This window comes from Malaya genurostris, chromosome 2 (genome assembly GCF_030247185.1).
Source record: "Malaya genurostris strain Urasoe2022 chromosome 2, Malgen_1.1, whole genome shotgun sequence".
In the NCBI taxonomy this organism is placed as follows: domain Eukaryota; kingdom Metazoa; phylum Arthropoda; class Insecta; order Diptera; family Culicidae; genus Malaya; species Malaya genurostris.
In genome coordinates this window covers 2,461,357-2,485,983 of record NC_080571.1, presented here as the reverse complement: position 1 = coordinate 2,485,983, position 24,627 = coordinate 2,461,357, and the positions used below count along the sequence as shown (strand labels likewise).

Here is a 24,627-nt window from a genome sequence, read left to right as displayed (position 1 = left end):
AATTAGGAACTGGATTGAACTTGGATTCTGGTTCTAGAAACCTGAGTTCTGGACTTGACTTCTGAACTTTAATTCAGAACCTAGATTTTGCATCTGATTTCTGGATTAGGATCTTAGAACCTGGAATCTAGACCAGCATTCCGGATCTGGGTTCTGGACCTCAATAATAAAACTGGATTTTGGACACGAATTCTAGATTTTCGAGGACGTGGTTTATGAACCTGAATTCTGACGTGGTTTATGAACCTGAATTCCTGAAAATTTGTTTTACCGAATGTCTTAGAATTGCATAAAATGTCGAAATCTGGTGTTACCTCGACGTTTAAGGAAATTTTAAGATATTTAGCGTCAAAAATAAATTTACCATCTCGGAGATCACAAAATTTCCAGCGCTCAGCATCTCGAATGGAAAAAATCAGCAGAACTCCTACAAAAATCATTGCCTCTCATGAAAGACGAACAGCGCATTAAAACCCACAGAACACTGATGAGCATAGAATCCTTTTTCACGGCTCAAACGAACCGCACAGAATTCAAGTTGATTCAATACTAATTTCGATTGTGTGAAGCGGCTCAGTTTAAATGATCGCGTCCATTCTACGCGAACCGCAAAGAGATTTAATGCATACGAAATTGTCGTCTTATTTAGGGGAAGTTATGGTACGGTACGGCTTGGTAAAGATGTAAAATTATACATTGTTCGTTATTTATTGAAGTTTCGACAACCAATTATCTCAATTATATAGTTTCAACTCTTCGAATCGATGCGACCTGATCACTGTTTCGCATTCCTATATAAAATTCAAAGAGTAGTCCTACGTCAAAACGTGCAATATCAGTTTAGTGAACAGTAGTACAGATATCTGCGCACTTGCACATTTGATTGATAGTCAATTTTCGAGAATGGTAATCTCTTTCAGGGAACCTTTCAGAAAATTTGCATTTTTGCTCTCTGAGAATAAGAGCTTTGGTAGGTTCAAGTTCACAACCACAATCAAGAAGAGAGCGTCTCTTGCTCATGAAAAATAATTTTTACGGTCGTCGCTGAATGGCGGTTCTGTATTCTTAATGACTGTGAAATTGCATTTTCATGTTTATCAGTGATAATGAGTATGGCATCTCGTCGGATTTTGTACTAAATACTAGTAATAAGGAATAGTACTAATCTGAAACTGAATATGAAATTATTTTTTCCTAAAATAATTGTACATTTTTCTTCCAACTCCATTATGTATTGGCGCCCCCCGGCTGTTGGCGCCCGAGTCGGTCGCCTCATCCTCACTACGGTACTGCACTTAAGACTTAGTCTTGCTCCTCTTACAAAAGCTAGTGCCTCCCTTTATTTATGTACATAAACACGTCTAAATTGATTTCCCGCACTGAAACACCCAATAAGCTTTAATGGATCATTAACTTCACTAATTTGATTTCCTTATCCTTCTCCTTTGACAGCCCTGCGACTCGATATGCCGTTCACCAACAGAGCTGTAAAATTTATGCGAAATCAGCGATACCCCTTTGAAACCCCATTGAGTGATGAAGTATATTTACCTTTCCGCACGTCGGTCTCATTCCGGTAGAGATAGAGAGGGCTGCCATCGTCCCGCCGCCAAGTGACCTTCGGTGTCGGATGACCGGTTGCCTTGCAGTAGAACGTCACGTCACCACCTTCGCGAATGGTGGTATCTGAGGACGATTGTTCATCCGAGATATCTGGCGGTACTATCCGGCGATAGATTCAATAACAACAAACAAACAAACAAACGAAAAATCAACAGTCAGTCAACATTCAAGCAACAATATGGGGAAAATAGATAAGGAAACTTACGCTGCACATCGACACAGCCTACTTGTTTCTGCAGGGGTGTCGCATTGATTTGACACATGTAGCAACCGCGATCTGATTCGCGCACATTTCGAATCTTCAGTCGCCACACATTCGACTCCTCTTGGGTCACACTGTAGCGTGAATTGTGTGTCACAACCCGGCCCTGTAGGGCAAGTACAGTCTGATCGGAAGCACGCATCCATCCAACCTGGTTCGCGGAGAAAATTCGTTCAGGAAAAATATTGTACCAGGGAAAAACGATACCACACATATGACCTTACCTTATAGGCACCTAAGTTTTGTACAGCACAACTTAACGTCGCTTCTCTACCGATAGGAACTGTAACGTTTTCTATTGGACTGGCGAAACTTGGCTTTGGTTCCTGCTCGTTCCGGGAATCGGTGTTTCCTGAAAGCAGAGAAAAGTTGAAAAGGAAAATTTAATAGTTTTGTATCCGGTGTTCAGAGGCCCAATTAATGAAACTGAGATTCCACCCGAAACCTCATATCAGTTTAAGGGTCCACACAACAATGTTTTGTCTAGCAATTGTACGTCAACCTCAATGGAAAATATCCCTTAAGTGATACAACAACTTCCGGCAAGCCTCTAGCGGGGGCCTGCCTTTGTGAAATGTTAGAATTTCTACATCTCCGATAGGTGTTCCCAAAAGGGAATAATTTTACCCTTTTGCGTCTCTAATCTGTACCGTTCGTTTTCATCCACAGGAAGAAAATGTACCTTCATAAACGTAACTACCACAGTAAAATAACCAAGAATATAATATAATGGTTCTCTTTTAAGTCTGCATAACCATTGTATGTGTGTTATCGTTTTGGGACGTCGCCTGCTTTTCCATCGAAGGAGGCGATGCCGCACCGACACAAAGAGAATCACTGATAACACACACAGTCATTGAATTATGCATTTAAATGTAGATTTATTGCCAATTTCGAATTCGAAACAATAACGCTTCTGGTCGGAAGCTGCTCTGCTTCCGGTTTCGTCATTGTCCTACTGGTATTTCACCGTAGGCGAGAGGCAAAGTAAATCGATTCCTTAGGACGGACGACGGAAAGCGACCCAACTCATGCAAATGACGGTTATCTTGGTCTGATAAAGTCAAATTGTTTTTTATTCGTACTTAGAACTGCAGAACAATAATTGTGCACTGTTATTACATCGAAGATGTCGATTTTCAATAGGTAGAGTCTAAGTTAAATTTCGTATGGAAAATTATCAAATACTTTCAATCATGTTTTTCTTATTATTTGGATAGTTCCTTCTAAAATGAGTACACATTTCAGAATTGAAAACACAAAATTTTGTACCACGAAAATAGCATTTCTCAGCTGCCTCCCAGAGAGATATAGTAGATAGACTACAGCTTCATTTGCCGATATGGAAATGTTACAACCTCCCTTCCGCTTATTTACAACACTCGAAAACAGAACTGCTGCCTCAACTGCTCTCTTACGAAACCGAACGAAATATTTCATTGCTGGATTAGTATTTTTCATTTGTTCTGGCGTTCCGCTTTCTTCCCGATGTTGTCTCAGCTGAATCCACTTTCGAGTTTGAAGTTTTCCCAGGACTTTCCTGTTTACTGACGGCAGTAGCGAAGTAGAACACAGCGAGCTTAGTCCCACCTATGAATCATTATTCCCACATGGATGTGAAGACGCTACTCCAGCGTGATTTGTTTTTCATATACGGTTACGGTTAATGTGGTTTTATGCTGAATAATGGATCACTGCTCTTGGAAGCTATTGTTTTTTAAGATTACGGTAGAAATGGGATGGGCAACTTCAGAACTGCAGGAATATGTCATTTTCCGAGAGCAATCTCTAATGCAATGCGAGTTCGTTGTAAAACAGCAGAAGATTATATGCTTTCACATGGGAAAAATATTTACGTGACTGCACCTGAGTTCGTAGGTAAAAGTTCAAACTGGTCTCAATAGAATTATTTTAGATTTATGTTGTAGATTTGTAAAAGGCTTTATTCTGGTTATAACAATTGAGCGAATTTTAGACTCGTTCAGGGGCAATACTTTATGCATTTGAATTCTTAAAGTTCAAATTTGAAAAAATGTTTTTCACATCAAAAACTTTTTTCACATCATACTATACTCATTGTTGATCCAGAACAAGACGAACATAGGCGGCAGCCCGCTGAAATATCGCATCCGTCTAGTTTTAATCATTCTGTTCAATTTATCTGAAACTAGCATTTTAGATCATATGACTACTTTTTGATTTATATAAATGTTTAATGTCGTTGTAATTTCATTGTTTTGATAAGGAGTGTATCAAAAATAAGCTATCCACATACATGTGTGTTTTACGCATGTATTTGTGATGGTTTTTTTATGCTCAGATCACAGCATGCTGTGCGTTTGGCTGTCAGCTTTCGTTTGTTTACTTGTTTGTGCGGTTGAAATTCTGCGTTTTCAAAATGTCGCGTATTGAAAAGGAAGTGAAAATTAAGATTCTGGACACATGGCTAAGTGAGAAGGGTATTACTATGCGAAAATTGGCGAATCGGTTTGGAATTCATCATACCAGTGTTAAAACCATCATTAATAAGTTTGGAGAACACTATTCTTTGGATGAGCCACCAGGAACAGAAAACCCGGTTCTTCCAACCCGAAACTGGACCAGAAAGTGGTATCTCTAATCATGAAGACTAAATTAATGTCAATACGTGATTTGTCCAAAAAAGCAAGAACGAGTGTCGGAATGATCCAGCATATCAAGAGGCGAAATCACCTGAAGACCTACAAGAAGCAGAAAATCTCGAAACAAAGCGTAGAACAGAAGAAGCGAACAGCAACAAGGGCCCGGAAATTGTATTCGCGTCTTTCGCAGTGTCCGGATGCATGCGTTTTGATGGACGATGAGACTTATGTAAAGGAGGACTCAAAACCCTTCCAAGTCTACAATACTTCACTAGCGTCGTTGAGGAAGATGTGAGCGAAGCGGTCAGGTCGATTGAAGTGGAGAAATTCGGTCGAAAGGTACTGGTATGGCAAGCAATATGTTTCTGTGGTTTGAAGTCAACCATTTTTTACACTACGGGAACTATAAATGCAGAAATCTATCGATCTGAAGGTCTCCAGAAGAGATTGCTGCCTTTATATAAGAAGCATAGTACACCTCCACTATTTTGGCAGAATTTAGCATCGGTTTTTCGTTGAGAAAAATATCAATCCACCAAATTGCCCTCAGCTTCGACCCATCGAACGTTACTGGGCAATTGTGAGGAAGGTCTTCAAATAGACTGGTAAGGCAGCTGGGAACATGCAGGAGCTCAAAGAATTTTGGGCTCAAGTGTCCAAAAAATGCGATGCAACACTTGTCCGGAACTCGATGAAAAACGTTCGATCAAAAGTTCGAAAATACGTGAAGGAATAACTTAAATTTCATCCGGTTTTCATTATGCTCAAGTTTAACCTGAATGCTTTGAAGATATGCTGTAATTAAACAAACAATACATTTGTGTTTAATATACAACTGAGAATTTTACACAATGATCTTTTCATTTTGATACATCCAGTAGCGTACCGAGAAAATTTGGCGCCCGGGGCAAAATAGGAGATTTGCGCCCCCATCGTTGGTTAGTGAGCAAAAGAAAAATCTCCGGTAAAATTACTTGGTCGATAAAAAATAAGGTCCCAAGGGTTAGTTTCCGCCCCCCCTAAAAACGTAGTGCCCGGGGCGAATGTACCCTTCACCCTTCTTAGATACGCCACTGGATACATCCATCGATTTGATTTCTTTAGAAAGTATTTGTTTCATATTTTTAATTATGAGAAAAAGTGCTAATTTTTCGAGCAATTTCCGGATACAGGCGTAGCACGAATAATTATAAAAAAATGTTTCTCAAAAATCCAGAATAGCATCATCCGTCACTTGTTTCAGATTGTGTGGAACAATGTTACCTTGTTGAAATTTCTCTGCTGTCAATAACTCCTAAATTTTCGCGTTCACTTACAAAACCTGCGTGTAGAATGAAATCCAATATTATACTTTTTTTAACAGCTCTAGATATGCAACAAATATATGTATCATAACAGAGAAAAAATCAACAGAGAAAGTAAACGAAGAGAATCTGTCAATTGCTTTTAGGCTAGGATGGCTTTTATCGTATCGAAGAACGCTCATTTGCAACTCTTCACACGATTGAATTAGTGCCATCAAAAAGAGACGGATATCATCGCAGCAACAAAAAAACCGGCATGGTTCATTTAACATAGAATAGACACCAGTGCGAGAGCGAATTTCTCTCGATGACATTTCCGAGAATCAAAGGTTAGCACGCTGCTGTTGGGATTCTCTCTAAAGCAACAAACGGTCGCTTACTCTCGTTTCGCGATCCGATTCTATGCAGGCAGTTGATAATTGCGATAGAATCATTTTACTATTGCTGTATATTCTAACTATGTGCATATAACCTTTGTATAAGTTGTGTCTATGAAAATGTCTGTGAATGCTTCACACAAGGGTTTTGAAATATTGCAAATATTGCAAATATTGATGAGAATCATCAAGTTGAATCATCGATTCGATTTTCTGCGATAATTGTCAACTTTTTGTAAGGGCCGTGAAATACTCAGAGTATGAAGTGGAGTGAAGAAATGTTGAAAAATTCTCTCGCGGTTCATGCATTGAGAGACTCGACTTTTTATAGCATCTTCTATCGGATTGAAAATGTTGTATACAATATAGATAAGAATCGAGCAGCTTATGTTAAATTTTCGGCAATCACCAACACTGCTTTTAGGTCCTTTGGGAATGTTTACGTCCAAAGTATTATTACCTTAAAAAAAAACGTCACGGGTAAAATTCAAGCTAAATCAGTTTTGTTTAAACGACGGTTGAAGTTTGAAAATTTCCAATATTTGAATCACAGAAACCCTTATAATTTCATAAAATATCGAGGTCTGGTGTTATTTCGAAAACATTTTTTTTTGAAAACATTAACTTCTTTGAACTGTCCTTTTGAACTGAGACAAGATTAGAGCTTGAAACTGCATCCTTTAAGGAAATGATAGATGTTCCCAATAGTATTCAAACGTCTCGTAGGATTTCATTTTAGTTCACCGGATGATAGAGTTTTACACGTGATTGATGCTATACTAACAGATAAGTAGATCTATCACATTGTTTTGCTCAGTTGATGCCAAGCCATGCAGCAGTGCGAATGTTTTTTTCTGAATAGGTGAGCTTGCACAAATGCCCATGGTAATGTAACGCAAAGCCTTGGTATTACATTAAGTTATTTGAAGCAATTGTTCGCGACTTTATAACCCACAATTACTACAACTACATATTTGATACGCCTACTAGACTCTCGAGAAAAACATTCGGAATGCAACAAGTCATATGAATATAAGTTTTCACCGTGGAAACTTCCCTTTGGTTCTTTAATTTATTAATTCGTTGTGGCATATTTGAAAAATCGAATGATAAATTTCAATTCTCAATAAGGATTACGAAATCAGGAATCAGTAATAAAACACGCAAGTAATTTGAATTTTTTAGGTGTCTTTTCCGAATCTGAACTCCTTTGGAAACAGCGAAACATTGAACTCAAGAAGTTATTCGTAAAATTGGCATCCAAAGCAGGCTTCACATTGCTTGAGAAGCCGTAAATTATCCACGCTGGCAATTAGGCTCCTATCGTTTCAGTGTTCTCGATTCTTAAAGTTTACTCCAACCAACAAGAGGAAAACGGGTTTCTCAACTAACTTATCACCATCGGAAAAACGACGACGGTCGAGTATTTCTCATCTACCACTTAATGCGATAGTAGCGTAGCACAGGATACATCCGCTCCCGTCCCTCGTCTTCCGCAATTCTAACAAAAGAGAATACAAGGCGTGCACCTAATTATCGTTATTATACTTGAGAACTTCACAATTAACACAAACTGACACAGTGACAAAGAGAAAGCGAGTGGCAGCGAAACGGTTCAAGTGCCGAACGGGTTACGGTTTTGAGAACGCGACGATGAATGGCTCATCCTCGTCGAGTTCTTTGCGCAACCGACGGGGTCCCGTGGTTTTTGGGTTCCGGGTGTCGCGGTTCGTTTGGCAGTTGACAAGTGTGAATGTTATTTTCCACATGTCAGTGTCTGGATCAGAAGCTTAACTTTCCACCGTACGCAGGTTAGCGTTAGCACTAGTGGTGATGATTGATCGTGAGAACGAAATAGAATTCTACCACTGTTTGTTCTGTTCTAGTCCGAATTTTGAAAATTTGTCATTTTCTTAGAATGTGCACCTTCTATATTCATTTCTAACACTCGAAATCCCATCAACTATTAAAAATTTGTTTTAGTAGGCTGTATATCCGTCTGTATATTGTTTTAGTAGGCCGTTCATACACGGATCCTGAAAACTACCTCATTTTGAGTACTATCCATTTAATTTCGGAACCTAAGCTTAGATTAAGTAGTAATTTTCGGACGCTAAGCTTAGATTAAGTAGTTAAAGGTATTTTTATATGATCTACTCTATCTACTCAATAATAAAATATATTCACTCAGCTGTAGAGTTTCATTCGTTCAACTTTAGGTTGATTGCGATTTTGGCATTGGCATCGACTTGCCTTAGGGAACCATACGAGACCGGTATACAAAAGTAGCCGCGTAACCTTTTTCTAACATTATAGAAGTCAGACGAAAAATAGTTCTGGTTTCTTTAAATTCGGGTTCTAATGACTTTTTGATTACGTTGTGCTTCAATTTCTTATCATTATCGTACACAAATTTTCGTTACAGATTTCTGATCCCCTGGAACAGATTTAAAGATTTTTGTCCTGATAGATTATATTTGAATGTGGTTCTGCACGGTATGAACTTTGACACAAAAGAGCGTCTATCAATATATATGTTTTTTTGTTTTCTATTAAGAAGTAAAGAAATTCTAAGAATTAAAATTCTAAGAAGGAATTCAAAGGAAGCAAAGGAATTGCTACTGAATTTTCCGAGCTCTTCCTTAACAATAAAGTGCAAAGGCTTTCCAGAAGAATGGTCCTGGAACGTTTTGCTTGGTACTTGGATGAAATAAAAATATTTCCTAATGAAAAAAGTATTGGCCACTCTAAATTAAAAAAGTTCTGAATCGTAGCAAACATTTACTTGGAAAATTTTCCAAAGTTCACAAATATTTACCAGGTATCACTGCGGAAGGATTACTAAATGTAATCTATAATAGCAACGGTAAGTTTTAGGTTAGGCTTTAATTCACACATTTCTGGTAAGCATTTAACTAGTGGTAAGGTAAGTAATACATGTAATTATTCTTTACTCTAAACGTACCTTAATATTTCTTCTCAATTTCTGGTAACTATTCCACTTACTACGTGTATGAATCAACTTATGGCGTTTTCGTTTTTAATTTGCACTACACCGGTGCAGTGCTACACTGAGGCATGAATAAACGAACAAAAATGACGAAAACATAAACAGTAACCATTGACTACAATTAACGATTCCATTGCACAGAGCTACACCAAACTTTTGATGAGTGCTACACCAGTGGTATCGGCGCAGAAAAAGTGTAGCACTGGTGTAGTGCAATTGGTAAAAACGAACGGTTTCAGTGCAGCTTTCGCTACACCGGTGTAGTGCAATTTAAAAACGAAAACGACATTAGATTCAGAAATTCCAAACCGAATAGAAATTTAATCAAACCGACTAAAAATTGCAAGACCGGTCGCTTTCAATGTTTTTTTTCTGTCATTTTCTGCTTCTTGCACTAGTGACATTTATCAAGGCGCAAGCTTTTTATACCCTGTGGTAACTTTCTTACGATGAATAGGTTCGCAAATCATATCGGCGAGAGGTATCGTCGACACCTATGAGATGCAGAAGTGAGTTTCTCTTTAAAGGTTTTGTCATTATTTATGGTACTTCCAGAAATGGTATTCAGAGACCAGCATAACCAAAAATAGTTCGTATGTCCATGAATTAGTATGTCGAATAAATTGAAATAGTTCTAAGCTAAACTTTGGATTTTTTGGTATCGTCATGTCTTCTAAGACGGTATGAATTTTAAAAACTCATCACCCTGTAATTTCAAAATTGGATTTGGATTAAATTCACAAATTTTGTATGGAACCATCTGTTTTTTTCTAATTTAAATGTTTGTTCATTGAATTCGTTTTAGCCTTCTTTTAGCTTCTCTAGTCCCGATACTTACGGAAACAGTATTCAAAAATCTATTTAGCCGAAGTCAGTTAAATTAGTCTAATTGATCATAAGATTCAAAATTTTTGAAAATCGGTGTAGCCATTTTAGAAAAATACGTTCCGAAATCGAAAACCGAATACCAGTAAAACTGAAACAAGTTTATTTGGTCGTCGACTCTCAAAATCTGTGAACCCGATAAACCCGATAAATTTATGCGAAATTTATATACTAATCACCCTGTATATCCTGAACCGGAAGTCGAATCTGATTAATGTACAAGAAGTTTTTATGGGACCTTAAGACCTTTTATTTGAATGTTAGATCTCACGTTATCTAGGAGTTCAAAACGTCGCCGGGTGGATGATACAACAAACATTCAAGCTCCTTCAGATCATGGAACCAGTCAGATCGACTTTAGTGACCTCTCCGTTCCATCTGTTTGTACCAACGCAGAAAAGTTTTGGTTGTACCTTTCTGGGCTCAACCCATTAGTCTCAGATAGTGATGTACAAAAAATTGTCTCTCGCTGCTTGGATTTAAATGAACCAATTCACTTAGTACGGCTCGTTCCAAAAGGCAAGGATGTCTCTAACATGTCTTTCGTATCATATAAAATTGGACTTAACACCGATATGAAAGCAAAGGCACTGGATCCATCCCGTTGGCCGGTTGGACTACTGTTTCGCGAATTTATAAACCTGCCAAAAAACTACGACCGACGAATGATTCCCCCCAGCACAAGCAACTTGTAGGGAGTTATATTCCACTGCGATGTACAGCGGACGGTGGAAACCCTAGGGTTTCCACCAGAGGCGAGTATTTTTTTGAAAATATTGATATTCCTGCGCTAAAGAATCACACGTTTCAGTACGGCAATAACGACAACAAAATTTGGATCTACTACCAGAACGTTCGAGGTTTAAGAACGAAAATTGATGACATTTTCTTGGCCACGCAAGATTGCTGTTACGATGCAATTATACTAACGGAGACTGGACTCGATGACCGTATAAATTCATTACAACTATTTGGAAACGCCTTCAACGTCTTTCGCTGTGATCGGAGTTCCCAAAATAGTGAAAAAAGAAGTTTTGGTGGTGTTTTGATTGCCGTCTCGCAAGCACACACTTGTTCGATAATCGAAACAATGAATGGACGCTGCCTAGAGCAAGTGTGCGCAAGTGTCACCGTGCGTGGTCAAAAAGTACAGATCTGCGCTGTTTATATTCCTCCTGACAAAAGCCAAGATGTTGGTGTTATTGATGCACATATTTGTTCCGTATCGGAGGTATTATGTAAATCATCATCCAATGATATTGTTCTGGTGTGTGGTGATTTCAATCAGCCTCGCATCGTGTGGACGGAGGGAAGTGATGGAAATATTTACTCTAGCTCCTCTCAGCTCACCGCCGCTAGCACCGCTTTGATCGACGGTATGGATTATTTAAACCTTTTTCAAGCAAACCAACAAAGAAATCACAACGGACGTGTTCTAGATTTAGTGTTTGGTCCTCTCGAGCCACCATTAAGTGTAAAGAATAGCACCGCTCCACTACTACCCGTTGACCTTCATCACCCGCCCTTAACAATATCATTTACAATTGATCATGGTAAAGAGGTTTGCCGAACTGCTGTTTTGAATGAACCTCGAGAGTTGAATTATAGGCAAATAGATTTTGATGCCTTGATAGAATTTCTTCTAAATACGAATTGGGAACCTTTAAAGGTGCTCGACCATGTGGATGATATGGCTGTGCAGTTTATAAACCTATTGTTGGAGTGGTTCAATTCTAATTTGCCTTTCGTGAAGCGTCCCATTTCTCCTCCGTGGGCGAATTCTCGTCTCCGTGCATTGAAACGAGAGCGCAATCATTGGCAGCGAAAACACCGTCGATGGCGTTCTTCTGTAACTAAGCAAAACTTCAAGAAATCCAGTGATGAATATAGGTTATTGAATGCTGGTTTATATAAAACCTATGTAATGCGCATCCAGTTTGATCTACGGCGGAATCCTAAAAAGTTTTGGAGCTTCGTCAATTCGAAACGAAAATGTTCATCAATCCCTCCAAACGTTCGTCTTGATGGGGTAGAATCAACGGGTACATCAGATTCTTGTGAATTGTTCGCGAGATTTTTCGCTTCTGTCTTTGCTGATAGCACCGCATCTGCCAGCCAGGCAGAGACCGCCGCGCTGGATGTTCCTGACAGTTTAGTGGATATAAGTACATTTACAATTACTCCTGATATGATCGTTACCGCCGCAAAAAAGCTAAAAAAGTCATACTCTGTGGGACCTGACGGTATTCCAGCAGTAGTTTATAGCCGTTGCGCCCACGTCCTGACCGATCCTTTATGTGCAATTTTTAATAAGTCGTTTGAGCATGGTATATTCCCGACAATCTGGAAACAGTCTTTTATGTTTCCAGTTTTTAAAAGTGGTGATCGCCTGAATGTTCGAAGCTATCGTGGTATAACTAGTTTGCCAGCAGCGTCGAAATTATTTGAGCTAGTAGTTAGCGCTTCAATATTATCTCAAACGAAGACATACATATCCACCGACCAGCATGGTTTTATGCCTGGACGATCAGTGAATACGAACCTACTGGATTTTACATCGACATGTATTACGCGGATCGAAGAAAAGTCACAAGTTGATGCCATCTACACCGATCTAAAAGCTGCATTTGATCGAATAGATCATGGAATACTAATAGCAAAATTGTCTCGATTAGGCGCTTCGAGAACGTTTGTAAAATGGTTGAGCTCTTATCTATGCGACAGAGTACTACGTGTGCAGCTTGGCTCTTGTACTTCTTCTCCGTTCACGAATAAATCGGGTGTTCCTCAGGGCAGTAACCTTGGTCCACTACTGTTTGTGCTGTTCTTCAACGATGCTGCTTTACTACTTGGCGTCGGATGCAGATTGGTTTACGCTGATGACTTAAAGCTGTACCTGGCAGTCCGTGCTGTTGAAGATTGTGTCCATCTTCAGGAGCTCCTAGATATTTTCGTAGACTGGTGTCGACGAAACTTTTTAATAATCAGTACCGTGAAATGTCAAGTTATAACTTTTCATCGCAAAATAAATCCAATAGTATTTGACTATCAAATTGATGGACAAACGCTTGATAGAGTCGAATTTGTCAATGATCTCGGAGTTTTGTTGGATGCTAAACTCACCTTTAATCTACACCGATCAACTTTAATTTCCAAAGCAACACGGCAACTCGGATTTATTGCAAAAATTAGTCGGGACTTCAAGGATCCGTATTGTTTGAAAGCGTTGTATTGCTCATTGGTGCGTCCACTAGTTGAAAATGCGTGTTTAATTTGGAGTCCTTACCAACTGGTTTGGAATTTACGGATAGAACGTGTACAAAAGAGATTTATTCGATTTGCTTTGCGGGACCTTCCCTGGCGGAACCCACTGGATCTCCCACCGTATCCTGACCGTTGTCGCCTGATTGGACTGGAAACACTAGAGCGACGTAGAAAAATACAGCAAGCGTTACTTGTGGCTAAAGTGATCAATGGCGATATTGATTCACCAAAATTATTATCTCTCCTTGACTTCCGTGCTTCTCAGCGATCTCTACGCTCGACGAGTCTACTTCAACCAAGATTTCATCGTACTACTTTCGGACTACATGAACCAATGACAGAATGTATACGTGCATTTTCCAAAGTTGAGCATCTGTTCAAATTTGGGGAACCATCGCATAAGTTTGCACAAAAGTTATCAAGTGTTTCTTTTTTATAAATTGACCGTTTGTACCTTTTTCCTTTCATTTAGACTATTATTTGTCAGATGAATTATTTTAACAAATAAACAAATAAACAAATGTTAGATGGACGAAATCGGATCAGCCAGTTCGAGGTTCGAGCAAAATGAGTGGCATTATTTTAATTTCCTTACACGTATCCTCCTGTTGTTCTGGAACCAGAAGTCAGATCCAAATGATATTCAGAAACGAAGTTTGTAGAATTTAATTGAGCCATCTCCGAGATTCTAATGAAATTATTTTTCACACACAAATTTTCTTATCTCGACGAACCTTTTCGAATGGTATGAGGGTGTAAGAAATTGTGTTCTACCCGCAATTATTGTTGCAAGTAGTAGAAATCAACATAAATATGAATCTGTTATGTTGCTAAAAACGAACCGTGCTAAAATCGGAACGTCATGAAAAACGGCGCTGTGCATAGTCTTTTAACATAAGTGCTAAGAAACAATTGAATGAAAAAGTATTGAAAATCGTGTTTCACTTTGCTCCGAAACATCGCTTTATCATCAAGCGAGTAGAACTCATGCTACTGGAAAAAGGCGAAAAATCGCTTACGGAAAAAAGGACGGATTTTAATAATCTATGGCTTTTGGCTAGCTACTACCGTGCGGAATCTAAGTTTGAAAACATATTCTGTTTTCATGGTCAATTATGACGGATATTGTTATAAAACTTCGTATAACGCGCGCACACACACACACACACACACATACACACACACACACACACACACACACACACACACACACACACACACACACACACACACACACACACACACACACACACACACACACACACACACACACACACACACACACACACACACACACACACACACACACACACACACACACACACACACACACACACACACACACACACACACACACACACACACACACACACACACACACACACACACACACACACACACACACACACACACACACACACACACAGAGAGAGAGAGAGAGAGAGTTTATGGCAGACGCACTGTGACAGATAACCTGGCTAGTCTGATCGTAGCTGGCTAGTCTGATTAGTATCAAACCGACTTACACTCTGAGTGCGAATAGATAGTGCCGTAGAGGATGAGGTTGCTTGTTCGCATCGGCAATTGGATCTTCTACGAGTTTATTTTATGTGCCGTTCGCCTCGCACTAGCAGCAATGATTTTTAACGTATGAAAATTGCTCCAACAAAATTGAAGAATCCACCACCACGTCACCACGAAATATTAACATATCCCATGTATTTAGAAACAAAAATTGGATGACTTTTTCAATTTATCTGAGTTTAAATGAATGAAGATGGGAAAATCTTATAAATATGGGTAAAAAATTATTATTGATGTGTTACCATCGTGATTGAAAATTGTTCTTTGAAGGTACTTGAAAAACTTGAAGGATTCTTAGTGTCAGTAGGATCCATAGTACTAGCCATGCAATGATTCTGTACACTAAGAATCGGCTTCGATGTCTGTTGAAACAGAAAGGCCAAATTCCACCACAGGAATGGCTTTGCTGTAGGTACTTGAAAATATTTCGGATGAAATTTGAAATTATCAGTTATAAAAATAAAACGAACTGCGAACTTTAATCTAAAGATAAACTGAAGGCCTAACATTCGATGTATCCTGCACTGTTTTGGGTTTTAAAGACGGTCTATTTGAAATCCATTTTGGTGTAGTTGAGCATTGAGCTTCTCAATCTATTAATACAATACAAAAGTGGCAGAAGATATTTAAATCATTTCAGTCTAGACGTCTGCTTTTCTTCGGTCTATAAATCTAGCATCCTGACTGATCCAAGATTAAGTCCATTCGGTTTTAAAACCGTCCAAAACCGCATGTTCCGGTCTGTTCTTTGTTTCTTTTTTTCTTGGAAAACTGCCATCTCGTTCACGGTTTATTCTGCGGTGCCGACTGTATGAACAAAACATTGCTCTTAGTTTTTCAACATTCAGCGGCTACGAACCGATTCGAAGTGGCTACCCCCGACGTTTGCTCGACACCCCCCTCACCCGGAGGTCTATTATTTTCAATTTAAAAGCTCTGTTGGCACTTGTTCCAATTTCCGGACCAGATGCTGTTTTTTTGTCTTCTTGTGTGCAATCTTTTTCCATCTATTATTTTCGTTCACTCGAGGAACGTTTTATTTTCCCCACATGAATTCACTTATGCTACACCCCTCGAGAAGACGACACACAAAAATTGGCAGCTATTAGGCGATCCTAAATTGTCCTGGTTGGTTACTAACCCGCCTAAACTGTCAAGCAATTTGTTTTCCCAATTATGGTTGAACGAACGACCATGGAGACCTTTTGAGCTCATTTTCATCTGTCAAAAAGCTTTGTCAGAATTTTGGGTTAAATTTTTCTTTTTTATCCGAACAGCGAGCCACATTCCTCGTATTCTCCGAGACGGTCCAGGAGTAAAAAAAAACTTTGCCGGACAGTCGAGAAACCAATCATGCATTTTCTCCTAGTTTCTCTGGATCCCACGTGCTTTTGAATACATTCATAGGAAAACCCGTGCAGACCGAAGTCAGAGTTCGAGAATAGCCACAAATCTACAACTTTTGCTGCATAAATTCCTCCGCTACCCGATTAGTTTGTGGCGCTGCATTATTAATGTTATTAGTTTTAAATGGGACTTGTTTTGCCCTAGTTTTTCTGGTCCAATCTGGGAAGACACACCAAACAGAACCGTCAGTGCTAGAGGAATAGAGACACATAGAAACAAACAAGCAAACAAACAAACAGACACAGAGTAGGCGATGTTTTCTCGATTGCCTGTGGGTACCATCGGTAGCGCCGCATTGTGCCGATTGTTCTCCTGCACGTTGTTGCTCCTGCTACTGCTCTGTTGCTGTCGGTTGAAAAAAAAAACAGGTTTCGTTAAACATTACATTGTGGCCTTTGGGAATACATACAGAGTATTTTTCTTCCTACAGTGCTTGGTCCAGCGCTTGACAGAAGCCACCGGCAGTTCGGTTATTACTGAGTCATTTCGCTATTTATCGACGTAGCAGGCCATGGTAAGATAGCCCAGGAATGGCTTGGAAAAAAATTGCAGTCAGTTGTATTTAGTAGACCCTCAGTAAAACAATCATGCTTTAAGTACTGATGAGCCAAAGGCGAAACATGAAGAAATTGAATCATGTTCTTTTATTCTATCTGTTGAGCAAGTTTCGTTCATTCTCATTATTATTGAAAGTAGCTTGTATTTCGAACTAGGAAAACCACGTATTCGAGTATTTTTTTTATTTGTGGTAAGCATATCAAGTCTGGTACCAAACAGTAATCAAATTTAAAACATTGGTGGAGCTAAGGTTGCTCTTATGATTTTTTGACGGATCAAAACCGTGAAAAATGAACAAAAAAAAACTCTCTTTCCATGTCATTCAAACTATCTCATTATAAAATGTGTTTTCCTTCGGCTAACTTCATTCGGGATTGTTTAGATTGTTTCGGGTAATTCACAAACGTAAGAATTTAACAATTTGAAAGGACCAAATCAATGCTTAACTATCATGGAACATTGCGTTGACTCGAAGATGTCTAAAACTAGGGTAATCGGGAGATATATTTCGATATTTTAGGCACCGATAAAGAACCCTAGGTAACACTCCTAATACCAAGCCTAAAAAAGTTACGCGGAGCATGAATCCTGAAAAAAAAGTGTGAGTGGTATCTTTGAGCTATCATGCTCAGTTGTTATTTGACAAATTTCGATAAATTTTACATCCTCGAATTTTGTGAAGTTTGTAGGTTATTTTTAATATATCGTTATTGACGATCGTTTAGGAAAAATTGATGAAAATCTGATTTTTCCCGTTCCAAGTTTTTTTTTTTGAAGCTCAAAATATGCCCTATCAGCATTCATGCGGCCCCTGCATCGCGAATAAGATATTGAGAACTTCAACTTTACCGAGTCATAACTTTGTTGTTAGTCAACCGATTTTCGAAATTTGTTTACCGTTGGAAAGGTACTAGTTCCAGAAATAAAATGCGAAAAGTAGGGTTGTCTACCCAAAGTTATCATGAAAACTGTAGATCGATGACCTCAGAAAAAGTGAGACTTTTTACAATGATCGTCAATATCTCGAATTTCAAAGCAATGACCTTTTTATTTTTACACATCATTCGAGTGCTAGTGATACCAGCTACAATTTTTGACCAACTACGATTCTTGCACTATCAAAATAAAACCTTAAAAAATCGATAAATTTATAAATATATATATATATATATATATATATATATATATATATATATATATATATATATATATATATATATATATATATATATATATATATATATATATATATATATATATATATATATATATGAATTTTTAATTTGTTTTCGCATGTTTGTATGTAACTCAAAAATTAAAGCGATGACATGTACATTTTCTGCTCCAAAATATTGGAATCATTACCAGAAAGAATATATTGATAAACAAAATTATATATCCGTTCAAAGAATCTCAAGAAATTTGGTACGAATACAGAGAATTTCTATTATTGGGGAAATTTTGCCAAACAAAATCAAGTCAAAACTTTTAAATTTTATGACATATATTTTTTTATTATTTTAGCTGGAAATCTATTATGAACAAAATTTACAAAAAAAACTGAAACTTGGATTTCACTGACAATCTTCAAAATTTTGATAAATACCAAAACTCTAAAAATAATTATATTTTTGTAATGGATAAAAAGATTTAAACAATTTTTATGCACAACCCTAAAGCAATTGAAAAACTACTAAAATTCTGATTTTGTTTTAAGTTTTCCGTAAAATCTTTAAAAAATCGAAGGAGGATTGGAAATTTCAAAATTTGAGATGTATATTACGTTCCAACGTTTCTGCAAATCAAAGTGAAATATTGCAATCCGTGTTGATTTCATCTGTTTCGTATGTCTTAAATTTCCTGCTATCCTAAACGACATCAATAAATCGATAAAATATTAAAATTTATATTTCACAAACTTAGAATTATTTCGGAATGTACAGAATTCGAAAATTATTTGAATTTTCTATTAGTAAATTCCACTCGAAAACCTATCATATATTTTTTTACCAATTCAGAAAAAGTAGAATTACGAATTTAGCACAAAAAGTCTCACAAAATAAGGTAGAATCTGTTTTTATCCACCTAATGGTGCAATTATACCTTTCTCATATCTCTCTTATTCTCATATAGAAAAGGATAGATATTCTTCAAATAATTTTGTTTGATTTATGAAAAACATTAAATCTAGGGCATGAACTAGTGTAACCTACAGAACGAAAAAGTTCTCAGTTCGGTTAGGCCATCTTTCTAAGTGAGGTACTTCTTCGCCCCGAATATTGGCTTTGAAAGATAACCACTCCGTTTGAATTAGATCAATATAGATTCCTTTTTGTGTGAACCTTCAAGCGATGCAGAAGAGAACGATTGAAACCGTCGACCGTGCACGAAAAATCAATAGAATGACATCATTCGCCCTTCTGTGATTGGATAATGAAAACAGGTCGATTCTAACTAATTTTTCAAAAGTATACTATTGAAATACTAAAAAACGACGTTGCCATACATGTTTAAGTTAAATGTTTCTAAATCGATTAATTGTTAAATTATATCAATCCATCAACAAATGACAAATGAGTTTTTATCGTTCAAAATGATGACAGCAAAAGGTTACGCGGCTGTTTTTGAAACTTTTTATTGACACCCGGATCCGTATAGTGAAGAGTAATGCATTTTTAATGCCAAAAGAATGGATTTTCTACGTCTTTTCATTTGAATCTAAGATAGAGAAAATCGATGTAACCAGCTCTAAGAAAATTGAATACAGTTGTAAATCGGTTCATCCATCTCTAAGCAACACTTAACTCGTCGAACTGTTTCGAACAAAATATGACACGTGGCTGTCAGGGTTGACTTTTCAAGTGATAACCTTCCTACACGAGAAAGCCGAAAACAAGTGCATGAAATTTTGCCGGAGCTAGCTCGTAGGTGTGCGAAAATGTTTCGTTTTTTAAAGGCAAACGAGCAAATAAAGCTTGCTTCAGATAGAATTGGAACAAAGACAATTGCCTGTATTTCAGTGATTTATTATTGAATTCAAGATCTTTTTTTTAAAGAAATGTAGCGTTTTCTTCATACTTTTAAGAAAAAAATACGGATAAAAATATTCGTCACGGTTTCGAAGGAATTCTCAAAATTTTTCCTGTAACACGGCTCATTAGGCAGCGCACACCTTCATCGTCCATCGTTTTAACTATCTCATTCCACCAGGTCGTCATCTGATTGATGTCTTTGACAACCTTTCCCTTTGCCTTGAGTCTCCTCTTCATGATTGCCCAGTTTTTCTCAATAGGGCGGAACTGGGAGCAGTTGGGTGGGTTAAGATTTTCGGAACAAACTGGACCCCTTTCTCTGCATACCATATTTGAACGGCTTTGCTGTAATGACAGCTTGCCAAATCTGACTAAAACATCGAATAAACGGCAAAATTCGTTTTTGGAGACACTCTTTTTGGTATAGTTCCGATGTCATTGCCCTATTTGTAACAAAAACTTTCGTTTTTTTTTGTGACAGCTGCAAATGCCCTGCCTTCATAAATTTTCTTGCAAGTTTGTCGGCAAAAACAAATTTAAATTTGGCTGGAACATCCCCCCGAGCAGTTGCCAAGTAAAATTTTTGACCTGGGATTTGCCCGAAGTCAGCCTTGACATAGGTTTCATCGTTCATCAGAAGACACCCGTCGAACTTGGTCAGCATCTGGTCATATAGTTTCCGAGCACGAATTTTGACCACACTATGCTGTTTTATGGTTCGATTTGGCTGTTTGCCTGCTGGATACGACTTGATTCCTTCCCGGAGTCGAGTTCTCCTCACGGTACTATGGGCAGCATCGAATTATCTGGTCAAATCACGGTCCGACAGATTAGGATTCGTCTTAATCGTCTTCAAAATCTTACCACGCAGTTTCCAGTCGACAGTTCCACTCCGACGATTGGCTTGGGGCTTCCGAATAGTCATCAATGTTTCCTTATACCGTTTGATAACGCGCCATACGGTATTTCTGGGCAATTTCAGCTGTTTAGCTAGCCTAGATTCAGACCACAATGGATTTTCCAAATAACTGTGCACAATTTTTTCCCTTCTTTCGGCTTCCATGTTTATTGTTTACAACGTACAGTCGATTTGCGGAATGTCAAAAATCATACGTGAAGCTGACAAAATTCCCGACACGTGGGCGCCAAGAACTTTCAAATCCGTCCACCAGGAACGCCACAATATGAGCAAAAGTTTGTTCCAATTCTAAATGAAGCAAGCTTTACGCTCGATTTCGCTATTTTCTAGTCGTCACTCTTTATTGTCAGTTTGTATAAGAACTATATAAGTCTGATGAGTCCTTCCGTTAAGTAAAGTTTCGACATTTTATTTCATTTTCGTCCTGTATCCTTTCCTGTAAGCGTTGGAAATGGAAGCACGGCAATAATGTAGGATAAAATGTGGCTCTCATGTTTAATTTAATTTACAGCAAAGTTCCATATGACTATTTCCCAAGAATCCGCAGATAACATTATGAAATCAGCGAGTTAACTGCGGACGTATACAAACTAATAATCGAATGTGAAAATCAATTCAACCTTCTATTCCAGAAATAACATTCGCAGATGGTCGAGCTCTTCAATTAAAAATTCATAATCAGAATATTATCGATTACCTTTCACTGCTGAATATCCTATGCGATAAGTTTTCCCATAGCACACACACAATCGGAACGATAATCCACAAAACGAATCATTTCTATGAAAACACTCTAGTAGACGCTCGAAAATTATGGTCCCAATCATCGGCTTACCGTCGATAGGACCGATGACGGCGGCATATGCGCCGAAGGAAAAGTATCCGCTTGCTGCTTTGCATATAAGTGGAAAATGCTTTTAGCACAAGAAAATGTTTAAAAACAAACATTCACCGCACACCGCACACCATTCCACCAGTCAACGCCAAAAAATGTCAACCGCTGTCGTGCCATCGTAGTAGGCATAGAAAGAGGGAAAGACGACTCTCAGGTCTCAGTCAGTTTCTCTCTTTCATTCGTCGTCGCAAAAAGTGTGAAAAGTTAAAATGGTTCTAAACTTGCTCATTATCCAAGGAGGCTGGCGAGTGACGGGTGAACACTGGAACGAAAGACGGGAGCAATTTGCCAAAAGGCTTACACAGAGGTTGCGATATGATAGCGACGGGAAACGGAACCAGGCGGGATGATTTAAACTTTTCGTTTCCTGTGTACTCGCTTAAGCAGCCCGTCTAAATAACCGTACACCCTCCCGGTACCGCACGTATAGTATTTTCCTGATACGATAGGAAAAGGTTCACCCGTGCGTGGCCGGAATCAACCACCGGGGAATGGGTAAGTATGTTTATTATTATAATTTAAATTGCTCACTTTTATCAAATAAATGTGTGGTAAGGTTTTCGTTGGTGAACAAGTCGTGACTTTTGAACTGTCGCTAGGGATTCGAACGGCGATAGGATGTCAAATGGATGGAGCCAAGTTGAATTTAAACAGGATAGGAAAAAGAGGCAAGTTGTGGTTGTTGGTGTATTCAAATGAGCAAATTTTACACTCACTGAGCAAATGAGCAGGTTCTGGCACTTTGATGTGGCTGTTGATAAGTGGGTCTGTTGAAGGTAGAAGGCACTCAAACTATACAGAGTCACTTCACGGAACAGTAGACAGTCCTATTTTGAAATTGTTTCACGAAAGGGATTCTGCTTGACTTCTCAAGTACTCGCACCTATTTGAATTGAGAGATGATTTTGCAGAACTATTCTATCAAAATATTGATTTTCCACCCGGAAAAGCAATCCCTTTCCGTTCTCGAATCACGACTCGACTTACTCACTAGCCTTACATGTCTAGTCATATAATTGAATGGGTAAAATCAGCATCAGCACAGAATTAAATTAAAACATATCATTTTCTATCGCACTGGTGTCACAAAACGACTAAGCACAGACATTTCGAAATTGTAATGAACTTCGGAACCAGTGTAAACCGACTTCTCCGTACCAGAAAATTCAATTATTGTGTTCGTTTCATGTTGGTCCAGATTCTTGTCACAATTAGCCGAAAACAACCCTCCCAACAAAACGCCCGAACCACATTGTGGATTATCCGGCCGTCATTCCGCGGGTGACACTTGGTATATGTCGTTTTCCAAAAATTCTCTAGATGAAGCAGTCGGTCGGTGGTTTCATGTGCCATACGGTATCATTATGACATTAACAGAGGCATGTTAAAATAAAATAATTTGATTAGCTGTGAAAATTTCCAATTCGAGGACGCGATGACTGCCAGACAGTTCCGTATGTAGCTGGCGATTTTGTGTAACGAGTGCTGCTGTGCTTTCGAAATGGTATTTGTGAATCAAATTCAAATACTTTTCAATGTTTCTGGACACACTGCTGATGGTCGGCCGATGTGATGTTTCGACAGCGAATTGGTTGAGAAGTACTGCCATTTGAGTGATTATGATTATGATTATTTATTTATGATTCATTAAGATTCAATATGCTGACTATGTACGGGATAACGAATATGAGCATTCAAGTTGTGAATATTTGAAATAGTGATCCTGAGAAAGTTTAGGGAAGAGCTGAGTATATAAGTAAGCATCAGGGAAATGATATTTCAAAAATATCGAAGCTATTTGGCTATGAAAGGTGTGGCTAAAACCAATCTTCAAACTTGTCAGGAGGAGTTTTCGCCAAACCTCAGTATGCTATAAACCTATAAGTGAACGACATCACTGAAGAACAAAAGATTCAGAAGAAAATTCCTCAACTCTGAGCACAAACCAAAATGTTCCCGTCTGCAGTAGACCACGGTTTTCACGGAATCCAGCGGGTAGACTGACTGGTTACCATGTCAACAGCAATCATGAGCTTGGAGGAAAAACAGTTACACGTAGGCTGTTAGCAACCAAAAATCGAGACACCGAGCATTCTGGGTGAGAGTATATCTAAAGTCAGGCGAAATTTTATTTTGATATCTTTCGAATTGAAAAAGAAAAGTCAGGGTCATTTCGACAAATGCTTTTCCTAAAGACGTTTCGCCGAAAGTTGAATACCGTTTCGCCAAAATGTCATGTCGCTGCATGACATTTCAATTTGTTTGTTTCAATTATGACGGTTTTTACCGTAAGGGCTGAGGCCAGTGTGTTTTAGGGTGTTTTAGAGGGCTATTTTCACGCTTCAAATCTGATTTTCTCGGAAACGGTGACGAATATCGAAAAATCAAACTGACAATCTCTTAGAAAATTAGTTTAGATTATTCTGTGAAAAATTTCAGAATGATTGTTTGACATTAGCGGTCGGGAAAGTCTTTTTTCTGAAGGAAGAATTGCATAGCTGAAAACGCCGTCTTTCAACTTATTCATTGAATATCTCGCCTTCAAAAGCATGGATCAAAAATCTATCCTGACAATGTCTAGATAATTTAATTTAGATGCGATTAATGCTTAAAAACATATATTTTGTCACGATAAAAATGAAGTGAATGTTATTTTTGTGAAGGTAAGTCGATTTCTTTGGCGGCGCCATTTTAGTTCCCTGGTAACGTCAAACAAACTTGTAACCGAAAATATCAAAACTTTCCTGGCCACCCGGCCACATCGAGAGTCATTTTGCATATTTGCGAGAGAGCATGGAGAGAAATGTAATACGCACAGCGAGCCACGTGGTTTTACGCGACCTACTGGCTTCAGCACTTAAGGTCAGAAAAACTCTACGGGCCAGA

The 24,627-nt window shown here is 38.3% G+C and overlaps 1 protein-coding gene across 2 annotated transcripts in view; it reads right to left on the bottom strand.

Annotated features, from left to right (window-relative positions):
• Positions 1-24,627, bottom strand: part of LOC131432780 (peroxidasin homolog) — a 136,187-nt gene that overhangs the window by 23,273 nt on the left and 88,287 nt on the right. For both annotated transcript variants that reach the window (XM_058599285.1, XM_058599286.1), the window contains exons 3-5: positions 2,110-2,237; positions 1,829-2,036; positions 1,552-1,722 (exon numbers count right to left, since the gene is read on the bottom strand). In XM_058599285.1, coding sequence (XP_058455268.1) covers positions 1,552-1,722; positions 1,829-2,036; positions 2,110-2,237 — 507 coding nt within the window. The remainder of the gene's footprint in view (positions 1-1,551; positions 1,723-1,828; positions 2,037-2,109; positions 2,238-24,627) is intronic.